The 26,321-nt window shown below is 38.0% G+C and overlaps 1 protein-coding gene across 2 annotated transcripts in view; it reads right to left on the reverse strand.

The window, feature by feature from the left end:
- The window catches only part of LAMA4 (laminin subunit alpha 4), a 202,355-nt gene extending 176,342 nt beyond the window's left edge, over positions 1-26,013 (reverse strand). For both annotated transcript variants that reach the window (XM_056818671.1, XM_007485204.2), the window contains exon 1: positions 25,490-26,013. In XM_056818671.1, coding sequence (XP_056674649.1) covers positions 25,490-25,684 — 195 coding nt within the window. In that variant the 5' untranslated portion in view covers positions 25,685-26,013. The remainder of the gene's footprint in view (positions 1-25,489) is intronic.
- Between the last annotated feature and the right edge of the window lie 308 nt (positions 26,014-26,321).

The following is a 26,321-nucleotide window of genomic DNA, read 5'->3' on the forward strand; positions in this document are numbered from 1 at the left end:
GGCCAGATTTGAACTCAGAAAGATAAGTCTTACTGAGTCCAAACCTGGCACTCTATCCACCCAAATCAGGACTTTCTCTTTGTAAAGATGGGTCAACAAATCAGAGAAAACTCATGCTTATTATCTAAGGGCACAAAGTATTCTCTGAGGATAAGTTCGGCACTTCTGAAAAGCTGATGACTAGTTTAGAACATGGAGTTTCCATTAGGAAGATTATAGTTTCATCACTTTAGAGATTACTCTAGTGGTCTGAGAGAATAGAGAACTTTAAGAGGCTTTGTTAATTTACTCCCAGACTTTAGCTAAAGCAGCACCAGAATCTGGATCAACAATTACAGTGACTTGGTTGCTCTAAATTCTCTATTATTATGGCTGCATGGTATAAAGGATGTAGGAATTGAAGAGATCATTCAGGACTTCATAAGGTTGATGGCAAAAATGCCTCTTGTTCCATGGGAAGAGAGCTAGTAGACTAAAGGCACAGCATAAGACATGTACGCCCCCTGGACACTGTGTTAATTTGGGTTTTGTTTGTACTTGTCATCAATAAAACATAAAAAAAGATAAAAGTGCTGAACTTGCCTGAAATCAGAAGAGCTAAGTTCAAATCTTGTCACCAACACTTACTAGCTCTGTGACCATGGGCAGGGCATTTAATCTTTCTGAACTTCACTTTATTCATCTGTAAAATGGGGATAATAATACATATAGTTCCAACTGCCTGAAATTATTGTGAGGAACAAATGAAAATGGTAAGTATAATATTATATGCATAAGACTTTGCATCCAAGCAGTGAGGTGATGCAGGGCGTAGATAGAGAACTGAGCCTGGAGACTGGAAGAACTGAATTGAAATTTGGGTTCAAGATACTGAGTGCTCAGTGAACCTGGGAAAATTACTTAACTTCTGTTTCAGTTTTCTCAACTGTAAAATGGGGGTAATAATAGCACTTACCTCACAGGATTGTTGTGAGAATTAAATGAGATATTTGCAAAGTATTTAGCATATAATGGGCTCTATATAAATTCTAGCTGTTATGATTATGTTTGCTATTGATTTATCTGTGGAGCCTTCTGTTTCTCTCTCTCTCTCTCTCTCTCTCTCTCTCTCTCTCTCTCTCTCTATATATATATATATATATATATATATATATATATATACATATACATTTGAGTCTTTTGAGGGTAGAAACACAATTTTACTATTTTATATGCTACAATCATCATAGTTGTAGTTTTATGCTAGAAAGTAAAGCCCAGTCTTTTTTATCTATACTCAAGTGAGTTAGTCCTCTTACCAAAAATATAACTTTCTGTGAGGAATAGGGAAGCAAATAATACACACTAACATCTTTTTGAAAACCAGACTCCATGTTGGCTTTATCTAAGGTTATTCGGTGCTTCCCGTTTTAGAATCAACACTTGTATTACCTAAAAGTCTCCACTGCTTTCCTTGATGTCTCTCCTTATTCTTCCCAGGATGTTTTTTAAGCAGATACTATTTGGGGTGGAGGATGTGGAGAAGGTTTGTTGAAAAATACCAGTAAAATTTAAAAAAAAATGCAGCTAGATGCTTTTGTTTTTCTGAGGAAGAAAAAAAGCAGTCCAAGTGTTTTGAAGATTCCAGTGAGGGTCAAATTCTCTTTCAGGACCAGGTACACTATCTTTCTTAGTTGTATGTGTGGGTCACATGAGGTCCCAAGTTATGGCATCCATTAGAGGGGAAGTATGAAGATGCTATAAATGGAAGTAAGGACACAAGAAACTGTTGTCATAAAGCCTCAGACTGAAAATGTCACATCACAGTATAAGTCTCAGATTGGAGACATTCATTAAGTTGTTGATGGTTTTGAGAATGTAATTTCTTCTGGATGTGGATGCTGATGGAGACACTGAGGGTGACTGATCTCTTGAGTTAGGGGGTTTTTACCTGTAAAGCAAGTTGGATTTCCTCACTAAGTGGAGCACCAATATGATGAGCCCTCAGGAATGGAGAACCACCAAGCAACTTAAGTGTATGTGTGGGACTAAATTATCTCAGATTTTAAAAATGGAGCTGGTTAAAGTTTGAGTAAAAAATTGTATTGGGACTTGGCCAATGAAATGTTTGTTGTACTTTTTATCTAAGAAAGATAGGAAGACTTGGTCTCAAAAAAGAAAAAAATAGAATGTCATTTGTTATAAACCTCTTGTCATTATCTCCATAGTTGTTCTATGTAGTAGGAATGATTTCATAGGGGTGCACTAAATACTGATGATTATGTCATAATATAGATCATAAAGATGATAGTATTACCTTTTAGATAGACAGATAGAGAAATAATCTATCAAGTGGTTACTATTTTCCAAGCATTGTGCTGAGTTTGGGGGATATACATGAGATAAAATGTCCTTATATCATAAATCTTATAATCTAATGGGAGAAGACATACTAGATAAAGGATACTAGAAAGGACAGAGTGAGTAGCAAAAGGGATTGTGGGGAGACTGAGATTGTAGTAAGTATCTTGATGACCTGGTTCCCAGTTATTGGAGATGGGGGTAGAGAAAGCCAAAGGTGTAGTCCAAATATGTGTTAGAATGGAAATGGTTGAAGAATGAGGCCATGGTCAGGAGATTATGGGAAGCAGTATGGTGGCCCTGTCCCAGATTAATTCAGTTTTCTTACCAAAATTTCTTCAAAATGACCCTATAGTCTGGGCAGGGCAAGAATTACCAAACTTACATTTTACAGTTGAAGAAAAAGAGGCTCAGAAATATGAACAACTTCCCCAAAGTCACACTGTAAGAGAGTTTGGATTTGAACCCAGCTTCCTTGATTCCCAAGTCCAGTGTTCTTTCCACAATAGAATGTAGAGTCTGAGTATTTAAATAATGAATCCAATTGCTTTAAAACCAAAGGGCTATTGTCTTATTACTTAGACAGTGACCTGTTGGGTTGGTTGGAATAGGAAGGTTTTTGTTGTTGTTGTTTGTTTTTTAGATTTGGAGAGGCATGAAGATGCATGTACACAGAACACAGAAGAGGAGGAAACAGCATCAAGGAAGATATTCAAGATGTATAAAGGAGAAACTGACTCCTGGAGTAGCATCTTGGAGGAAGTAGAAGGAAATGTGATCAAGAGAGATTAGCCTTAGTAAGGGGTAGGCTATTTATTCTCTGACAGAAAGGATGAAGTAGAAAAAGGATGATGACACTAAAAATGTGTGAAGAATAGAGGAGAGGGACTCATAAGAGAACCTATGTTTATTTAAAGTCATGAAGCAATAATGCCAACATGCTTGAAAAGCCATTTAAGAGTTTCAGTTATTAAATTGTTTAAGGTTATAAAATAGATGGAGAGTATAGAACACGAAGGGAGACATGAATGAAATATTTGCATAATATATCTGTGCTCCATATTGTAATACAGAAATCACTGAAAATTTCTAGCTTTGTGGATGTCTAAATGCATATGTCTATAAACATATATTTATATAGACACATACATATATACACATATAGATGAGTATGTATAAATATATGTGTGTGTGTTTGAGTGCTTCAGTGCTGCAGAGGAAGGAATATATCACAGAAATAAAATGAGATATTTGTAAAGTGCTTAACACTGTGCCTAATTCATAACAGACCCTTAATAGATGTGTGTTCTCTTTACTCTTACTGCTTCTTCTACTTTCCACAACAAGAAAGAACTTTAGTTTAAGAATGAGAAAATTTAAGTTTCTAATTTTGGTTCTTCCATTATCTTATTGCTTGATACCGAGTAAATCATGCAACCTTTTCAGTGCTCAGTTTTCTCATCTATAAGTTAAGAAGAAATGGATTTGATGACCTCTATACCTTCCTAGCTTTAGCTTTTATAATCTGTAAAATTAGGTAGTTGGATTAGATGATCTCTGAGGTTCCTTCCATCTCTCATATTCTATGGCTTCACCACCTTTTCTTTGGGCACTTATATCAGTGCAGAATGAATTATGGAAGAATTAACAGCAATGGGAGGAAATTGCAAAGAAACAAATTCAGGCTTGACACAGGTGTGAGGTCTCTTATTTTATAGACCATCTACATGCTTCATAGAACATTAAGTGTTTTGGGCTAGGGCAAGGGTTCTTCCTTGGATGCCCAAGGGGTCTATGGACAGATTTCAGCGGGTTTATAAACTTGGATAGGAAATAAGATTACAGCTTTATTTTCACTAGCCTCTAATGGAAATTAACATTCCCTTCAGTTTGTGAATATAGACAACAATATGTAGGGGTCCATCCATGGTTTAACCAGATTTCCAAAGAAGTTCATGACACAAGAAGATTAGGGATGTCAGGGCCAAGGGAATCAGAGAAGTGATGTTCTTGATAATTGAGAGGCTATGTGATGCTCAGTGTCAGAGAGTGCCATCAGAGTGGAAAAGCAGAGACAAGCTTTTCCCTACTTTGTCTGACCACTGAGTTTACTAATCTTTTGTGTTATAAGAGTTGGCTACAGCAAGATGAAGCCAGAGGTCCCTGCTAGGAAAAGTCAGCCAAGGTGGAAAATATTATTTGTTAGGGGAAGCTTTAGTTTTCTCCCAAATCTCACCTGGACTCTGTCTATTCCTGGTGCTATGAATTCCAGGGATTTTGGTATCATTGTTAAGAACTCTAAAAGGAGTCAGGAAGAGTCAGATATTACTGAAAATGGCTAAACAACAAATGGGGTTTACAAGTATAGTGGACTTGTAGCACCTTCATAAATTCTTTGTTTTATTCTGCATTATTGTTCATCAATTAGATGTTCTGAATAAAGACAACTATAAGCATGATGCACTACCAATTTACTTATCAATAATTATATATACAGAATAACAACTATATATAGTGTCAATATCTGGTTCTATGATCATTATGTAGAATTAATTTGCATATTAAATGCTCAGAATGAAGACAACTGTATATAGTATTTTCATCTTCTTCTATGATAATTATAATGTACTGTTAATTTGCTTATCAATTATGTGCTCAGAATAATGACAACTCTATATAGTATCCCCATCTGCTTCTATGATCATTATTATGCATGATTAATTTGCTTATCAATTTATGCTAAGAATAAAGAAAACTAGATGTAGTATCAATATCTGCTTCTGTGGAGAGTAGGTCCTATTATGTCAAAGCCACATAACAAGGATTCATTGAAAAGTCATTAAGAGAGAAGGGAGGTGGAGGGTTGACAGGGTAGGAGGTCAGAGCTAGGTCCTAATTAGGCACATCCCATACTCCTTCACAAGAAGTCCATGATACCATTTATGGAGAGGCAGAATCAAATAATCTATTACCCAGTGACTTTGGTGTCACCCTCAGAATACTTTCATCTCCCATTTCTGAGTGTTTTCAGGAGCTGACTCCTGTGCCTAGAATTCCCTCCTTTCTCATCTCTGTCTCTCCATCCACCCTGGTTTTCTTCAAGTCTCAGCTAATGTCTCAGCTTCCCAAAGAAGCCTTTCCTGGTGTCCTTTAATGCCAATGCCTTCCCTCTGAGATTCCCCCACCCCACTTCATCCTGTATGTATCTTGTTTGAATATAGTTGTTCATATATTCTCTCCCCCATTCAATTGTGAGCTCCTTGAGAGAAGGAACTGTTGTTTCTTTTTGTTCTTCTTTCTATGGCCAGTGCTTAGCATAGAGTCTGAACATAGTAGGCACTTAATACATGCTTGTTAATAAATACTTTTTGACTTGAGGTTGCTGATTCTCTAAAAACTATGACATATTCATTGCTTAATACTTCTGCTTTGTAGGACATGTGCAAACTCCTTGGATGAATGTAGAACTGCATAAATTTTTATCCAAGATTAAATAAGCAAAATTTTTCTAGCAATTAGAGCTCACCAGCAGTTGAATGGGAGCCTTCAAGAAGTAATGAGTTTCTTCTCCCTGAAAGGGAGATCAGTGGTTGTTCAGTCTTCTGTCTGACTCCTTATGGCCCTATTTGGGATTTTCTTGACAAAGATACTTGGAGTAGTTTGCCATTTTCTTTTCCAGCTCTTTTCATAGAGGAGAAAACTGAGGCAAACAAGGTCAAGTGATTTGCCCAGGGTCATACAGCTAGTAAGTGTCTGAGGTTAGATTTAAACTCACGTCTTCCTGATTTCAAGCTGGCCACTCTGGTTCCAAACTCAAATAGAAATGGAAGTTACTAATTCATAAAGATTCTTATAGACCACATAGTGACTTAGTTTTAAAATGTAACATTATCTACATTTTATTATAGTATTACTTATTTTGCTAAATATTTTCCAATTACATATTAATCTAGTTTGGGTTGTGTTTAACACCTTTAATCTATTACTTGTCTCTACATTCTTCTGGGGATTCTTTTTTTTTTTTTTTGGTGGGGATATATTGTATGAGATAACCACTTACACCCTTTCTAGCTATAAGATTATGCAATTCTTCCAGTTAGCAGAAATATAATCAGGTGAAAGTAGATGCACGTCCTCAGATATTGATTCAATCTGTTTTTAGAAGGTGAATTTTTCAGACTTCCAGTGAGAAGGCTGTGGTAAGTTTTACCAAAATATCTACAGTCTAGGATTCCTTGGGACCTTCTCTCATTCAAGATAACAAAATAGGCAGCAAACCAAACTGGATCTTGTTTTCAAGATTTTGAAGTATTTATTGACAGTCCTTACAACTTATTGAAATGAAAATCCAAGATTAAAAATGTAGTTGTTGAGTATATTATTCTTTCCTTCCACACTGCCCCTCACCATCCCCTATCAGGTTGCAGATAATCTAAGTGGATTGCTTTTGTAGCTTTTGGAGATCCAGTTTTGGGAAGATTTTAGGCTAATGGAATCAGTAAGTTGTAATATATAATATTTCTCTTAAGCAGGTCAACTCAAAATTGGTAGGCAGAGCATTTGTCATCATGTTGACAGAAGGAAGAGATTGTGACCTGCTATAAACTAAAGAAAATTATCTTTTGAAAAATGATCTGGAGTAACTGATGCAGAAAAATGAAAATTGGCCAAAACTTTTATAAAATTTAAAAACATTCAGTTGTCTGGATCTCCCTTTTCCCACCCCCTTTCTGAAGTTCCTTTGTTGTGATTTTCCAGGTGATGTTTGTGACAGGAAGTAGAAGTTCCTAAATTCCTCAGAAAGGGCCAAAAATATCATCAGACAGGCAACAGGAAGCATTAAAAATATCTCTCAGGAGAAATCCAATTGTTGTGAGATTTCTAGCCCATTGTTCCCAGATACGGTAAGTTTGAAACAACTTCTGAGATGTGGTCAAACTGTTAAGATTCCTGAGTTAGCCTTATAACCTGGGTGTTAAGATGAGACTATTCATTGAATGTGTAAAGTTATCTACAAGAATTTGGTCAGGGGATGATTTGGGGAAAGTTTCCATTTCCATTATTTGTATTGACTATGGGAATAAATCCTTAATGATCTAGCAGATATCAAAGCCTAGGGACCCTTATCACTTCTTATCTGCACTATTGTAATAAACTCCTCATTTATAAAGCACGTATTATGTGCAAAAACATTATGCTAAACTTTTGGGATATAGAAAGAAAAACAAGTTAACCTTGGCTCTCAAGGAGCTCACAGTTTAATCAAGGGACAGAACATATAGGGGAATTCAATAGCAAGTGAGATAGAAATATTATATATAAATAGATGAATTCAAAATTCTTTGCTATTCACTGCCCTTCATAATCTTCTCCTTCCTCATTTCCAGTCTTCTTAGGTCTTATAGCCCACCCTACGACCTTTGTGGTATTCAGGGAAGACTGGTACCTCCATCATGAGAGCTTTTCAGGACTGTACATTCACTTTTGGTGTTTACCTGTCAGCCAACTCTCACCTGTGACTCTAAGAAGCTATAGCATGTGAAGGAGTCAGCCATACCTGAGCAGACTAAATCAAGTTGAGAGTAATTGACAGATTTCAAACCTGTTGGTGAGGTAAGGGAAAATTTACCCAAGCATATGAAAGGAAATCCACCCCAGGGAAAGGGTGGATGAAAAAAATTTGTTTCAGTGGTCATGAAGATGGCAGAAGCAGGTGTTGTGGAGTGCTTAGAACTTGGTCAGACCTTGAAGAGACTAAGATCATCCATTGCAACTGGACCACCGCCAGCCATCCTGACTTTTGTCTTTCCATTTGAACCTCATGACTATGGAAGAGAGAATTATTTTTCCCATCTCTGCCTCACTTAAATCCAATTTATATATGAGCCAAAAGAAATCTCCTGATGTCAATTTGGTCTCCTTCAAATATGAAAGACAACAACCAACTCTATGATGACCTCCACAGTCTAATCATTCTAGCCTTCTTGCTGTTCCTCACTAAGACACTTCATTTCTGGATTATGATTATTTTCACTGGCTGTCATTCATGCTTGGAAATCTTTCCTTCCTCATCTCTACCACCTGGTTTCTCTGACTTCAAGTTCCAACTAAAAACCTCACATTCTATAGGAAGTCTTGCCTAATCCCCTCAATTCTAGTACCTTCACTTTGTTGATTCTCTTCCAATTTTTTTCCATATATACCATGCTTGTACATTGTTGTGTGTGCTTGTTTTCTATTCAATTAGACTATGAGCTCCTTAAGAATGGTAACTGCCCTTAGCATTTCTTTCTACATGCAGGGGTTAGCACAGTGCCTGACACATAGTTTAATGCATGTTTATTGATTGACTAGTTGAAAGCTCCTATGGTCCTTAGAATTCAGTGGCAAAGCAGATTAAATAATGCATTTTTAAATGTCCTTTTCATTGATGAAAATCATAGCTTTTTTCCTGATATTGAACCATTTGATAATGCCATGAATTTTAATGAGGACTATCCTTTCCATATCTTCAGGAACTATGGCTAATTGTCCTGTCTCCCTGCATCTAGCCTCTCTTCTCTCGTCAATGCACTTTTTATACAGTTGCCAAATTGATTCTCATCCTCATGTAATACTTCCTTGCTCAAGAAGTTTTGGTGGCTCCCTATTGCCTCTAAGATAAATTACAGTCATCCTTTTATTATTTAAACCCAGCAAAATCTGGTTGAAATTTCCTGATTAGATTCAGGCCAATGTTCATAATTGTCTAGCTCTTTTTTTTGTTTTTTTTAGGAAACCAAATACTGTTATACAACAGACTAGCTACTGCTTCCATCTTTGAGTCATCTGCAAATGTTATAAGCATGGGTTCTATGTCTGGTCATTTACTTAAAAAACAAACAAACCATGAAATAAATATCAAGTTAAATAGCACAGGGCTAATAATGCCCAAGGCATTTTTCTGAATAATTCATTCCAAGTTGACATTAAACTACTAATGATACTTCATCGAGTGTCATATACTTAGAATTTTAGATTGTTAGAGTTGGAAGAGATCTTTGAGATAATCTAGTGCAACCTTCTATTTTATAGATAAGGTGCCAGGCAGCCAGTGGTGCATGCTGGGAGCTGGTGTCCAGCTTCCCTAGAATACTTCTATTGAATGTCAGATACAGAATTATTCATCACAGAAAGCTGGAGCCCTTAAACAGGGTGGATATTTGCTATGTGGAATTGGACGTCTCAGCAGGAAGTCCCTGCCAGTACAGGTAGGAAAGTATTGTTGATAAAAGGACACACCATCCCCTAAAGAACTCCTTTGCTCAAATATAGATGGAAGTTTTAGAAATGAATTAGGCAAGACTTTAGATTTTGGAATTGGTTATCCCATGCCTCAGCATCATCATGGGCTATCACAATTCTCATCCCTTGCATACACATTATCTTAAGTTGCCAAGACAACTTTGTCCTACTGATGGAAATATTATATCCCAGCTGTTTCCTGAATTCTGTGAGCAATATTCTACTTACAAATGTCCATCCAAAACTACCCCCCTCCAAGCACAGAGATTCTATTGTTAATATTACAGTGTGAAGTACAAGGTTGAAAATCCTGAATAAATGTGTTATTGTCTTTGGTCTTTTATTTTATTCACCCATTCATTCGTTCATTCATTCATTCATCGAACAAATATCTATTGACTGTCTGCTACATGGAAGGCACAGTTATAGCAATCTGGGGGGTCACTCTTTCAAAACTATAAGATTCCTGAGAGCAGTAACTTGATTTGATGCTTATTACATGCATGAAGGCACTTCTTCGGGTTTGGGGTCTGGCAACAGGGCAACCTGAGATAAGCACCAGCACCAAACAAGAACCCTTGTCACAAATTGGCAACTGTAAACTTTAAGGTCTATTTAAAATTATAATTTAATTCAACACAATTAAAATTTAACTAAAAATAATTTATTAAGCTGCTGTTTCATGGCAGGCTTAAAAGATAGATGTTGGATGAGTTCTTTGTTTTCAAGTCCAGTCTCTAGTACACACTGGCTCTGTGACATTGGCAAGTCACTTAACCAATCAATGCTTGGGGTAATTCTTTAAGACTATTCATTTAAAGAGGAATGACCAATATACATCAGGAGGAATTTTCATAGTAAGAGTTTCCTAACCTGAAGAAGTTATAGATCTGAATAAAACAAACATATATGAAGAGTTTTAGGACCTGAGAATATAAATCTCTGACCTCAAAGAGGTTAGAATTTGGCAGATAAGGTATATCAATGAGAAAATAAGTGCAAAGAAGACACCTATGAGTTCAGATCCCACGGCTGACATTACTACTTTTATGACTCTGGGCAAATCATTTAATCTTCTTTGACTTCAGTTTCATCATATGTAAAATAATTGTTTTTTTAAAGTAAGTGGATTGTCTCTGAGCTCCTTTCCAGTTCCAATTCTCTGATCATATTGTTACCCAGGTATACCACTAACAGCTCATCAGTCTCTCTAGGCTCTCTCTTTCTCTTCTTTCATCTCTCTTTTTTTCCTCTGGACTGGGGCTGGTTGCTTCAGCTTACTGGAAAATTCATTGGCTCCCAAGAGGAGTAGCTATGTGGCTACTCTTAAGGTTCTAGAATGTGTTTGGGGATACACTCCTATTACTTGCTTTTGTAAATCCTGTGTCTCCACTAGTGTGTCTTATTTGAGCAAAAACAGCCTTGATGATAATACTGACTCAAAAACTTAGAGGCCATCAAGTCCAACCCCCTCATTTTACAGATAAAGAAACAGAGGCATAGAAATGCTAAGTCACTTGCTATTGTGTCTCTGGAAGGACTTGAACCCTATCTGGGCTTTCTGAATCTAAATCCATTTTCCTCTCTACTATGCCTATCACTTACTTGCTGTGGAATCTTGGGCTTAACCATCTGGTCTTCAGTTTCTTCATCTGTAAAATAAGGGGCTGAGACTACATGATGCCTAATTTCTCTTTCAACTATAATTTTATGATTACAAAATCCTCTGATACTGTGAAGTAAAAAGGATCCAAGCTAGGAAACCGTGGCAACAGCTTTGAAAAAGAGGGACAGATTTATCATTCTTATGCATGTAGCTATGACAGGACTTGCTCAATGATTAGTTGAGGGACATTAGGGAGAGGAAAAATTCAAAGACAACCCTAAATTTTCTAAACTGTGTTCTTGGGATGATGGTAGTGCCAACAGAAGTAGTGAAACTGAGAGGGAAAAATTTTAGGAAAATAATGATGAGTTTAATTTTAGATATAAGTAAAAATATATTGTTAAGAATAGGGCACATCTTGTTTTTCTTGAGTCCATTTAGAAGCAGAATGCTATTTTTTGTCTAATTGAAGCTACCTTAGAGTCAGTGCCAATGGGCAGTTATAAACCACTGCATTATAGACATAAATTTGTTGTTTAGTCATTTCAGTTGTGTCGAACTCTTTGTGACCCCATTTGGGGTTTTCTTGGTAAAGATATTGGACAGGTTTACTATTTCCTTTTCCAGTTCATTTTACAGATGAGGAAACCAAGGCCAAAGGGGTTAAGTGATTTGCCCAGGGTAACCTAGCTAGTGTCAGACTTGAACTCAGGAAGATGAGTCTGGCTGTCTCTAGACCCAGCATTCTGTCCACTGTGCCACCTATCTGTTCCTTAGACAGATACTGGCTTCTAACTTAATTTCAAACCTCCAGATTCTCTCTTCAAAATGCTTTAGACAAAAATTGTGCTCTGCCACATTGGAAGAAAGTGATCAGAGGGAAAATCATTGTGATTGGAGATCAGTGAGTATACCAGTCTAGATTCCCACCCTTTGTTATTTTAAATAACTCATTATGTGCTCTAATATGTTCAATGTAGGCATGGAAAAATCATTTGGGCCAATTCTTGCCTCATGTCCAGTTAAATCTTTCACTATTTCCCTACCTATTTTACAATCAGTTCAGACATATTCTCATCTCTGGACTCACTGTCATTTGGAATTTCCCTCTTTATTCTCATTTTTTCCATGTCATCACTCTAGACTTTTCCAATCTGTTCTCTTTTCATTTCTTTCCTGTTACTCCACAGCTCTGTCCTTGAGCCTCCCTGCAAAGGCAGGAGCAGGTGTTGAGCAACTAATGGGCAAAGAGCCATGGAACATGGTGGGAAGAGGCAGGAAGCAGGAATGCATGTACGTGCACATGTCTATGTCCTTAGTTTCTGGAGCTACAAATCTTTATGAATTGTTCAGATCATGGTGACTATGCCTAGCATCTATATTCTAAACCCTGTTCTGCCACCCAATTTTTTATGATCTTGGCCAAGTTGTTTTCCCTCTCTAGGCTTCAGGTCCCATTTGTTAAGAGAAAATGTTGCTGCACTGCCTTGCTGTGAGGAAAGCCAGAAAATGTGAGAGGGAGCATGGCAAAGTGAAGAGAGAGTTGGAAGAGTCAAAGGGGAACATGAGCTAGAAAAGTTTAATTCTTTCCCCATCATACTATATTCCACAATAATTCCCTAATGATAAATTAACCAAATAATAAAGAGAAATATTAAAGAGTAAAGATGAGAAAGTAGGATAATTAAAGCTCCTCACTAAAAAGCTATGTACCTATCTTCATCTAATTGTCCTTATAGCTAAAGTCTAAGAAAGCAAACAAGCAAGACCTTTAAAATAGAATAAGAACACTGGGCCTTATAAAACAATAGAATTCATTTTTAGTATTGGGTCTGCTAGTAGTTAGCGATTTAACTTTGGGTTCTCTGGGACTCAGTTTCCCAGTAGATATAGTGATAATAGCTAGCTTTTATTTATTTATTTTTATTTTGTAATTGAAAATTTTTACTAAAGCTAGATATAGTACTGTAAGGTTTGCAAAGATCTTAAACAATATTATCCCTTTTCATCCTCACAGTCCTGAGATGGAGGTGCTATTATTATCCCCATTTCACAGATGAGGAAAGTGAAGCAGAAAGATGTTAAGACTTTCTTAATATATGTCTGAGGTTGGATTTGAACTCAGGTCTTCCTGACTTCAGGTCCAGTCCTCTATTTACTGTGTCATCTTGCTGTCTCAAATTAGGCAGATAGACATCTGAGAAAAGCTTTCATGATTTCATTATTCTGGAATTTCACAATTCTGCTGTCTTTGGCATCTTTGTTAGAACTAAATGATAGATAGTGCATCATTATGATGGGATCACCTGAACAATCACCTGAAATAGAGTCTAATAATTGATTCTAGATTCTGTACCGTAGCAGGGGAGAAGTAAGCTCCAGGGATCATACTTTGAATTTCCTTTGTCACTCCCTTCCTTGATAAACTCCACTGGCCCCCTTACCTGTAGGATGAACTATAAATCCTTGGTTGCCTTTTAAAGTCCTTCCCAACCTGATGCCCGCTTATCTTTCCAGACTCATCTGCATTACTTTCCTTACCATGCTTTGTAGTCCAAATAAACACATCTTCTCTCTATTCTTCATCGAAGACACGTCTTATCTCATTTCTGTGTCTTTGGCCGCCTCAGGTGTGCTCCCTTCTCACAGGTGACTCATGATATCTTTTTCTACCTGTATGATTCTTCTTCAGCATTACCTTCCCCCAAAAGCCTTTTCTGATTACTTCAGTTGCTAGGGCTTCTCTCTCAGATAACCTTCGGAAATTGGTTTTGTATATATTAATATGGGTCCATGATCTCTCCCCTAGGGGAAGTTGGGATTGTTTCATTTTAAAAAAAATATTTATATCCTCAACTACTGGTAGTTTGTTGTTCAGTTGTTTTAATGGTGTCTGATTTTTCATGATCCCATTTGGAATTTTCTTGGCATGAATACTTGGCCATTTCTTTCTCTAGTTCATTTTATAGATGAGGAAAATGAGGCAAATAGGGTTTGGTGACTTGGCAAGGTTCACACAGATGATAAGTGTCTGAGGTTGTAGGAAGGAAACCATCCCTGTCATTACATCTTCACAGGGATATCCCTCTTGTATGTGTAAGGTGCGAGGGAGAGGGAGACCTATACAGACTTTCTCCCACCAGTGGTCATCTCTCTCTCCCCTTCTCCAACTCTCCTTCCCTTCTCCTCTTCTATTCTCCTTATAATCATAACAAGGTCAAATTTGAACTCAGGTCTTCCTGACCCACTATCACTCTACTACCTACTTGCCCTCCTAGCTCATAGCATAATAAGTAAATGTTGATTGATTGAAGTCATTTGGGAACTTAACTGTCGATGATCATTACACAACTTTTCATGCTTTGTTTAATTTCATTTTCCCTTCTCCAATATAAAACAAGTTTATTATTACTATATTTTACATTTCAAATTCATCAAAATAACATGCCACAGTTACTTTTCACAGGGGATTCTGACTCTACCCATTGATTAATGTGCTTTTTCTATTGGAATGAAATTTTATTTCCAATATTTAAGGCAGATCATTAGTAGTGAAGATAATATTGTATTTCCTATTGTTAAACTGTATTTTTTGTTGAAATGTATTATACCTAATCATATTAATCACCCCCCACACACACACACCCTCTCTTCCTCCTCTCCCCATTTATAGACATACACAGACACATTTAGATGCCCACAATTCTTATGAAATCATTTTCTTTGTTTAGGGGGTAAAGGAGCTTAGAATACCTACAGCTGTGTTTAGGCACTAAAGCCCCTGCCTTCACTCTCCTGTTTTTGCTATCCCTCCAGATCCCCAGTCCGCATCATGCAAAGATGTTTGAATAGAGAGTTCATTTGAATGCTGCTGGATTCTCCCCCCCCCCCCCAATCTCTTTTAAGCCATTCTTTAAACTGATGTCTTCTTTTACCAAGGCAGTTTAATTCCAGAATCCCCATGTTTTATGCTATTTGGTACAGAGATAAACAATATTCAATATCGGTCAGTTTTGAAAATAAGATTTAATCAAAGAGATATTTTACACCCTGGGATCATTGTTTTTCTTAAAGGAAAACAGTTCCCTAGGATTAACTGGAAGCATAATTGAAAAACAAATGTCCCAATAAATGGAGCCTAAGCAGACCTTAGATTCCCTTTTCATTCCACATTATTGGGAACATTTGCAAGGAGCTCCCTAGAAACAGCTGCTATTGTTATGGAAGTCATCCTTCCTGCTGGTTCTCATGGTGTAATAAATGTAGATGCTTTTTTCCACTTAGGTAAACACTAGAAAGCTTGACTTCATCAAAATCCCAAACGCAGACCAACAAATTCTTCAGAATACATGAGACTTAGCATCTTTTTCTCTGATGAGGCATTATTTTTTTTTACTAGAACTTGCCTTACTCATGATTTTCCCCCACTTTGAAGACATAGTCTTGCATATATAAAAATCCCCACTCCCATTCAGTCTAGGAATGCTGGTGCTCCCAGATTCTCATGATAAAAAGACTGTGGGATTCATGGCTGAACTGCTGGCAGCTGATTTTCATTAGGACTTTGATGAGAAACTTAAGTTGGAATTACAAACATCTGTGGTTACACTTCCCTTCAGTGAACTGTTTCCCAGAACTTAACTCTCTACCACACCAGGAGGAAAAAAGGCAGCCAAGAAGAGGATACTGCCAAGAGACCTAACTAGTAATTCCTATATCTGTGGCAAGCACCAAAAAATGATGGGGAGGGAAGGGAAAGCAATTAACTGAGTAGGAGGTAGAGAGGAACATGGGGGAAGAGGTCCTAAAGTTAAATATTGGAAGTTCCTCCCCAAAGCCCTGGGGTGGTAGGGTAGGGAAGGGAAAGGAAAGGAATGAAAGGGGAAGGTAAAAGGGAAGGTGAGAGATACATATTATAGGAGAGGGCTATGGAGATTCCAGGAGGGTTAACAGTGCTCATAATTGGAAACCCCAAGAAACCTTTTGGGAAGCATGCCCAGGAAGACTTCACCTATGGTATCACAATATTTTTGTGTGTTGGAAGATAGGATCACAGCATCTTCCTATTAAAACTATTCTTTCAGCATGGCATAGTGGATAGAAGGAAACCTTGGAGTCAAGTCAACCTAGCTTCAGGTCTCACCTTTGAGAGATGCTACGTGACCCTGGTCAAATTGTAGAACTACTCAGAGCCTTGAACAATTCTTTAAGACTAGAAATCACAAAGGCATGTTGAGTCAAGAAGTATTTATTAAGCACTTAATTTGTGCCAGGCATGATGCTAAGTTCTGGGGATAAAAATATAAACAGAAAGACAGTCCTTGTTGGCATGGTGGAGAAAGAAGTCTGGAGAATAAGAAGATGAGCCCAGAGAATAAACATGTCTGACTTGGGCTCTTCCACAAAATTAAGTTTCTGGAAGAAACTCACTTTTGGGAGAAGAATGCCAAAGAGGAAGGGAGGGTGAGAAGACTAAAGATGCTGAAGAAACTTTCCAGGTTAGAAGGCTACTGAGGCATAGTAGAAAAGTCTGGAATGTCAGAACTGGTAGAGAAATGAAGAGCTGCTGGCCTTGATCATTCAACAAAATGATGAATTTAAGAGAAACTCACCAAAAGGGGGAAGAGGCAGAGGGATTTGAGGGAACTTCCATAGTCAGAAGACATGGTGGCAAAGTCAGGAGAGTCAGAAGCAGAATTGGGATAGGAAATGAAGGAGATTGTAGAACAATTGCTATCTACATTGGTGCATGGATTTTCTTTTTCTTGAGCTCTCTACACATATGAAACCAACCCTAGCCACAAGCACACAAAATAGCTCTTACTTGTTGCAAAAATAGGCATCTTGGTGTTATGGATAAGAGTTCTAGACACAGAATCATGGGATCATAGATTGAAAGGTGGAAGTCACCATAGAGGTCATCAAAATTCCTTATTATAGGTCAAGACAGAAAGGTATAGAAAAGTTAAGTCAGTCCCATAGCTAGTGAGAGTCCATAGTGGAATCTGAGACTGGGTTTTCCTGACTCAGTATGCCTGGGCTTGAATCCTGCTTCAGACATAAATGACATGGGCCTGTCAAGTTACTCAACCTCTTTGGAACTCAGGTTCTTGTTCTGTAAAATGAAGAGGTTGGACTTGATAATGTCTAAGATAATTTCTAACTCTAAGTCTATAGTCTTATGAATTGCATCGATTCTGCCTGTTGAAGGAGAACTAGAGCTGTCATTTGTCATTTATTTCAGTGTCATGGGACAAAGTCTTCATAAATTCACATGTACAAATGTAGGCATTCTGATGGACCTTCCCAATGTATATTAAATTTACTTCAATGAAATACCACCTTTACCCAATAGAATATGAGCTCCCCAACAAGAGGAAATGTTTCATTTTTGTGTTTATTACAAAGCATTCTAGCAATTTTTGTTGAATGGAACTGAACTGAATTTTTTTGACAAAACACAAATAAAATGAAAGAGAAATGCATAAAGTTTGGTGATTCAAAAATATGTGCTTATAACCATGTTACTGAAACTCTTATTCTTAGCATTAGTCTCTTTCCAGATGATGCTAACCAATCAATGATTCAAAGTTTTATTTTAAATCACTTTATCATTATTCATGTGATCTCTTTGAGTTGAAATAAGAAGTCTGAAGAAAGAGAATTTTATTGACCACCTGCCTGAATGGCACAGTATGGGAAGGAAGGAATTTAATTACTGTTAAAGAAATTAGAGGACTTTTCCTTTAATATCTCAGGAGTGTCCTGCTTCCCTCGAAGCTTTTTTTTTTCTTGTTCTGATCAAAGTATCCTATTACAAAGCAAAAGAGAGTAGTTTAAACAGAGACAAAGTAAACTATTTGTCAGGGAAAGGTGGCAAGTTTTAAGCTATATTCACCCTTTCCCAGGCTTGATGTATGTATGTGTATCTGTATATGTTCATGTGTGTGTGTGTATATATATATATATATATATACATACACACATATCTATCTATCTATCTATCTATCTATCTATCTATCTATCTATCTATCTATCTATCTATCTATCTATCTATAGTTTGGTCTGGTTGGCCTTCCTTATCATCTGGCAGGGATTAAAGGCATGCACTGTGACTATTAGCATGAAGACATACTCTTTGTGGGGTAGCTAGGTGGTTCAGTGGATAGAGCCCACCAGGCTTGGAGATGGAAGATCTGGGTTCAAATCTGATCTCAAAAACTTCCTAGGTGTGTGACCCTAGGCAAGCCACATAACCCACATGCCTAGTCCTTTAACCCTCTTCTATCTTAGAACCAATACTACCAATTTTAAGATAGACCATAAGGATTTTTATTTTTATTTTTTAAAGATATATTTTTCATTCCAGTAGAATGTGAACTCCTTGAGGGTAGAGTTTTTTTTTTGGGGGGGGAGGTTTGTCTGTGTTTCCCAAAGTATATACTTGTATAGACATAGTATACACCTAATAAATACTTATTGAATTTAATTAGATTTTATCCTGAAGAGATAGTGCATTTGAGAAAAGCAGAGTTTGAATGAATAATTAATTATTGGAGAAAACCACACTTGCTACAGAATAATATGTTTTTGAGAAAGAACACAGGCCAACCAATCTCCAAAAGAGCTTTGGTGATGACTTGACCAACAGCTTAGAAAGTGACGGACTATGAGGGGAGGGAGAGAGAGACAGAGAGACAGGCAGAGAGACAGAAACAGACAGACACAGACACTGATGAAGTGTTTGGTTTTCATGTCTTAAAGCCATCTCTTGTTAGATTGTAGAGAAATATGGATCTTATAGAAAGAAGGATTTTTTATTTTCTAAAAACAACTTGAACAAAGGCACCATTGAGAGCCAGCATGCATTAGATCTCTCCTTAAACATGGTGCCATGACAAATACTATCTAGAATAAATTAAAACATCATCCAAGATGGAGACAATATTATTGGTATTTGTAGAGGAAAAGAGTTGTCACCCTTACAAAGTGAAGCTATATTATGGTTCAAAGAAAAAAATACATAAAGAGAAATTTATTTATATTGGTGACACTAGAACTTTGAGACTTTGAGATATAGCTATATTAGATATACATAAATAAAAGAAAGCATATCTTAAAGCATTATCTCAGTTCTTTGGGAATCTCCACACAACTTGGGCTAATCATACAGTCTATGCTCAGTATATGCTATTTGGCTTGAATGCTAAATTTACTTTTAACTGTTTCCAAATCTTTGAAAAATAGTATCCTAATTGATGGTCCTTTTTTCCCCCCAAAGAATAAGGGGTTGAGAAGCAGTATACCTATGTTCCAGTTTAGTGCTGCCATTGATAGATGTCAGGTCTTAGTTGGCTAAGCTGTAATAGGAGGAATTTGGACTGCAGAGCCTCTTAGTTCCCTCCCAGCCCCAACAATCTGATTTTTCCATTCATCCTTTCCTCAGCAACTCCTTTCCTAGAGACTGCTATTGCTTTGAAAGTAAGATCTTTAAAACAAATCACCACTCATTGCTATAAATTAGAACTTCCTGAGGACCATACAATGATTTTCTATCATAGTATCCCAAACAGATAGTACAACTGTACTACAATATCCTCTTTTTTTTTTTTAACCCTTACATTCTGTTAAGGTGGAAGAGTGGTAAGGGCTAGGCAATGGGGGTTAAGTAACTTGCCCAGAGTCACACAGCTAGGAAATGTCTGATGTCAGATTTGAACCCAGGACCACCCAGCGCCCCCCCCCCCCCATACACTCTTGATAAATGTTGAATTGATGTACAAAAGAGAGGACCAGACAAGGACTGACATTTCTCAATCCTGAAAAATTTGAGGTTGAAGAGAATATTTTTCAGCTGTTGAGGACTGGAGAAAATTTGAGAGGGCACCTAGGTTAGATTGTAAGTTCCTTGAAGGCAGAGACTATTTCATTCTTGTCTTTGTATTGTCAGCACCTAGTATAGTATCTGGCACATAATGGACACTTTAAAAAGTTTTAATGATGGATGTGTGTGGCTTTGAAGAGAATTACTTCAATATAAAGAGATTAAGGGGGTGCCCATTCTAGCCATGCAGAACAATATGGAAATGGGAGAGAACAGTATGGACTGGGAAAGGGTAGTCAAGAACAGCCCAGTTTAGCCAGAATGTAGAATACATAGAGAAGAGGAAGACAAGACTGGAAAGTAAGATTGGAGTGATGTCATGCCTATATTATTTTACTCATCATCCGGATACCACTGTTTTTGAGTGTTGAGGGGTGACATGATTAGAATACAGCATTAGAATATTTATTTCTTGCCACCTCTGCCAAGCAGATGGAAGGGATGATGATTCACAGGGAGGAGGACCAATTAGGAAACTCTTAGAATAGTTTAGGCAAAGAGCAATAAGGTCTAGATCTAGAGTGGCCTTTGGCCTGATTGGAAAGGTGATGATAGATTCCAGAGCTGTTGCAGGAGTACAATCAACAGACTTTAGCAACAGATTGGATGAGTGAAGTGAGTGGAAATGAGACACAGAAAGGTCTCCCTTCTTTCAAGTCTAGATAGCTGAAATGACTTTATGTGATAGGCAACTGAGAATAACTTATTTCCAGTGAGTTCCAGAATAATGAGTGTTAAAGTAGGGTCAGAAAAACAAAACCCAAACCTTCTCAGAATTTGTCTAATTCTTAGGGCATTTTGTATAACTAGGCTTAGCTGTCCAATATAACAATAATAGGTCACATCTACATAGTGAGTGCTCTTTCATAACAACTCTGGAAAGTAAAAATGGAGTTGGTAGTAGTGGTGATGAGAATTGGCTGGACCTGGGGTTAGAATGCTATTCCTGAATTCAGAAAGACTCATCTTCCTGAATTTAAATCCAGCTTCAGAGACTCCCAGTGTAACTACTGGCAAGCCATTTTACCCTGTTTGCCTCAGTATCTTTATCTGTAAAATGAGCTGGAGAAGAAAATGGCAAACCCCACTCCAGTACCTTTCCCAAGAAAACCCCCAAATGGGGTTATGATGGAAACAAATCAATAACAAAAAGCTGAATATTATTGGTTTAGGCAGCTTCTGGTAAAGAAACTCCCCCCCCCCCCATCACTGCAGATAGATTACAATTCTGCAATCCATAGCCCTAGAAGATTGCTTGGGGGCACTGAGAGATTAAATGGCTTGTGTGATCACACAATCAATATATGGTAAGAAGGGACTTAAATCCAGATCTTCCTGACTCAAGAGCCACTCTACTACACCAGCCTGCCTCCCATAAATATTATGATCTCTAATTTGAAACAGAATCAGAGAAGTTAATTACTTCAGTTATGATAAAGCTCTTAAGAAGTGCCAAGACTCCTAGTTTCCTATTTATGCCCTGTTTTATAGTATCATAATAATACAGTGAGTTAACTAGAGGGATTAGGATTTAAGACAACCTTGAAGGACCCAAGCTGAAGGACCATCAATTAACAGAGTTCTTTTGCACATACTAAAGATGGTAGGATGGAAATTTTTATTTCAGAGTAAAATTGCATCATATGTTTCCAATCACTTGTTTTTAAAGAACATTTGCATAGATAGAAAGGATTATTATAAAATTATAAAAATATTTTTAAAATCCTTGCCTCATTGACTCATCCAGTCCCTCTAGTTAAGTAATAAAAATATTATGTTCCCATTTCACAGATTGAAAGCCTCAAAGAATTTGAGTGATTGACTTTTCAGTGACCACAGAATTAGCAAATAGAGATGCTGAGCTTAGAACTTGGTCTGCAGTGACCTCTCCATCATGCCAAGCTGACTCTCAGTGTGGTTGCCATTTTCTGAATAAATGTGGGTAATTGTTGACCAACCAGTGGTGAATTGATGTTATGGGGTGAGTGTTGGGAAGGGCCATGTTACAGTGTCCCAGTTTTCTCTGCTGGGAAGACTGTTCATTTTTCCACTATATCCTTACTCTATGCCTGTTTTGTTTCTTCCCTCTATTTTTCCAAACCCAAACTTTTCACATTGACACCGAAATAGTGGTTCTGCCAGACTTTTCATTACATGGCTGGAGGATATCCCTTTCCCTCCAACACACACCTTAAACACATAGGGGACTTTTGAACCATTCCTTTTTTCTCAAAGTGTCAGTGTCCTAGAGGTCCATTCTAGGAGAAAAGGAGTGTACTTTCTGACCCAGACAGCACCATCCATCATATCAAGTTCGTAAAGACTTGAGAGAAAATAAAAGGCAGAGAGAAGGCATTCATTCAATCCTGAGTGCCCCGTTTTCTGCTCTGTTAGTCATGCTCTCCCTTGCCTTTGAAGTGCTTGTGGTACTCAAGTCCCAGGAGAATAAGAGAATAAATCATTCATATAGAGCTCAACCCAATAAAATGAAATATATTTTTAGGACATTCCATTTATCCATGTCTCAAATCTTCCCTCATGGAAAAATGGGATATATAATTTTCCATTACATATGGAATATATGAAATATATAATTATAAATTATACATGGAATATATTTTAAAATAATACATAAATATGTGTAAAATACATGTGTATATAAAAGGTATACAAAAACACAGCCATAGTTAGTATGTATATGTATGTATAAGCATACATGTAGCATTCATGATGTTTCCATGTAGCTGAGCTATTATTGAAGGTGAGGAATGTACATGGCTTGAGGTCTGTTTGCATTTTGGCTGTGAAGGGAATAATAAACATTGTGGCAGGGGACCAGCCTTCTTTGTGGGATCAGCCTAACATCAGACATTATATGAAAATATGTAGTGGAAACATAGCTACCACAGTCATCTCTCTCTGCCCACCCCCAGTGTATAATTTGACTCTGTGTGGAATGACTAAGGGCATCTGTCTGTCAGCTGCAGAAAACCACTGGCCTCGTCTAGCATTTGGAACCATTTCTTTAGGGAAATTAAAGGACTATTAGAATCAAACAGTATTATGAAGTTAACTTCCTATGGGACATACTTTCTGGTTGGCAGGTAAAAAACTTTAACAAGAAGACTGAATTTCCTATGAAGCCAAAAGCACCCAGTAGAAACAGAACTTAAAAAAGATGAAGGAAAGAGCTTAAAGTTATCATCATCATCATCATCATCATCATCATCATCATCATTTTCATAGGATCAGATGTGGAGATGGAAACGATCTTAAAGTAACAATCAGCACTAATATAGGACTTTAAAGTTTGCAAAGGACTTTACAAATATTGCATCTAATGATCTTTAATCCTATGATGTAGGTGCTTTTTTATCCCTATTTTACAAATGAGGAAACAGAGAGGTTGTGACTTGCCTTTGGTCACACAGACAATAAAGCGGCACCAGTCCAATCAACTCTACATCCGATTATGTGTGAAATTTGCTTCTAGTTTCATCAGTTAATTTCATGTTCTCTACATATAGGCATACATTGCTGGTAGTGGTTTCCCATTCCACTCCCTCACCCCCCCCCCCCCATCCTGGGAAAGTCATGACAAAATGTATTCAGCATATTCGACCTTGTCTCCCATGAGCAGGCATTTCATTCAGGGACTTTCCGTTTGGTAAGCAACAGGTGGAGATAATGTTTCCCAGTGGTTAATTTCTAGCCTGTGAAGAGGAGGTTCACTCCCCACATTATGGAGTATATCCAAGCCCTAGCTTGCTCCCCAGTGTTGAGATATTAAATTGACCATAGTTCATGCTCATTAGTTTCTCATATAGGTCACATTTCCTATCCTATAGTGTTGCTGGTGTGGTCAATTCCCACCCAGAATTTCTTAACTGGAGGAGCCCTTCTCCCTTGGAAGGCAAAATATGGGGATTTGTGGAAGACTTCTCATGCTTTTGCACCAGTGCAATCAGGATCTGAGTTTTTTAGTGTAATTAGTATTTGAGTTCTACTTGGATTAAGTCTTGTTTTTGATGCTTATTCTGCTGATGTCATCTTGAACAAATCACTTAATTTACCTGTGCCTCAGTTCCCTTATATTTAAGAAAGTTAGATTAGATAACCCCTGTGGTTCACTGTAACTTTAGAGCTATGATCCTATGATAAAAGACTTTTGTGCCATTGGCAAACTCTTCAGCTAATGTAGCCACTTAGGTCTTGTGCCCTTTCTCTCTCCCTCCTTCTCCCCCATCTCTCTCCATCTCTCCTCTCTGTCTGTCTCTCCCTCCATCCCCTCCCTCTCTGTCTATGTCTGTCTCTGTCTCTCTTTTTCTCTCACTCTCTTTCTCCCTCTTCCTCTCTCTCTCCCTCGAACCCTGTCCTATACTTTAGTGACGTTCATTTGCTTCCTACTTACTATCTTCCACATACTGGATTGTCAGACCTGTGGGGCCACTCCCACCCTTTATTCTTATATTTTGACCAATCTCCATCACCCAATTTCTATACTCTGTTGTTATCTATTTTCCCCTGAACAAAAATGAAAGTTTGCCATTCAAGCCACAGACTTTTTGATCAACATGACCCTGACAATATTTTACAGTCTGATTGTTTTTAATATAAAAACAAAACCTAGGAGTGATCTTTAACTATTTTTGGTAATCTTAACTTTGTGCACCATGTTTGGTACTCTCAGTGACTTCATTACAGAGGAAGAATATACATCTTGAACTGGAAAGTATCTGAGAGGTCTTTTAGTCCACCTTCTGTATTCTAAAGTGAAGGAAACTGAGTCCCACCAAAGTCAGATGATTTGTTAAAGGTGACCCATAGGAGGAAGTAAGCAACATAGTATCCTTTCTCAATTGACCCTCTCCTTGCCCATATCCTCTTAGAAGGGAATTTATCTGCCATCTAAGATAGAAAAGAATTAGTATTCCCAATATTATGACAATGGATTTCCTTTACACATCAGAAACTTGACAGAAAGTTGGAGTCAGGGAGAAGTCATTGTCTATCTGGGAGGGCTAAGGGACATAGGTACATGGGGACAGGATTGCACAGACAGGCCTGCCTTTGTCCTAAGTGCTGGCAAGAATCTTGGGGGCTTCATGCCAAAGCCCAGTGCCCCCTTATACCGCTCTGCCGTATTGTGGGTGCAGCAGAAGGCATATGTCTTTTGTAATCTGAAAAATAATCTATGGTCTGGGAGAGCCATCCGCACAGGAATTCTCTTGTTCATTGGATCAAACTTTTCAAAGCTGACTTTCATGCAGGTGAGAACCTCATGGGGGGATAGGGATAAGAAGAGGGGTGAGGAGGAAGGGAGGGAAACACACCCGACATGCCAGGAGAAAGTTTTTACTTAAGCGTTACTATACCTCAGCGAAAGACACGGAACTTCCAAAAGCTAGTGATGGCTCTCTGTTATCTGCGGAGTCTTGCCTGCTGACTGCAGAACTACCTTCAATGTCAAACTGGAAAGCGCTGCCCTCCACCGCTGCAGTGCTGGAGGAGAAGCATCCCAAGAAGAGCAGTATAGGGAAAACATGAAACCAGGCAGAGATCAAAGCCATTTCCTTCTTTTACATCCAGGAGTGTGGTCTTGTAAGATCTTAGTAATTGTTTACCCCCTTCTTCAATCAGCCCCCCTCGGTTCAGTGGTCCCTCAGTTATTTTAACTTCCTTTCGGTTTGTAGTTTCTAGATGTGGCACTTCAAGACAGCCTAGCTAGCTTCTTACTAAAAAAAAAAAAAAGAGGGGGAGAAGGAGAGTCTCTTGCTTCCTCTCCCATGTAAGTTTCTCTCTCTCTCTCTCTCTCTCTCTCTCTCTCTCTCTCTCTCTCTCTCTCTCTCTCTCTCTCTCTCTCTCTCTCTCTCTCTCTCTCTTCTCTCCCTCTCTTCCTCTCTCTCTCTCTTTCTTTCTCTCTCTCTCCCTCCCTCCCTCCCTCCCTTCTTGTTTGCCTGTCGCTCTTCCTTTGCCTTAGTCTGATTGAATAATATACAGATGGGCAGTGCTTAAATGGAGAGTGTCAAAATGCAGATTGTATTCCAGGAAAGCCCCACTCGCTCCCCAGCCACCTTATCTCCCCTTAGTCAGGATACAGACTGACTCTTTATTCTGCCTCTGGCTTCCTTCAGGCGGTCACATCACTCCCTTTTACCTTTAGCTCGGAGACCCTCCCACTCTCACTCTGCCAGTCAGAGGCTGTGC

Source organism: Monodelphis domestica, chromosome 2, assembly GCF_027887165.1.
Source record: "Monodelphis domestica isolate mMonDom1 chromosome 2, mMonDom1.pri, whole genome shotgun sequence".
Taxonomy (NCBI): Eukaryota; Metazoa; Chordata; class Mammalia; order Didelphimorphia; family Didelphidae; genus Monodelphis; species Monodelphis domestica.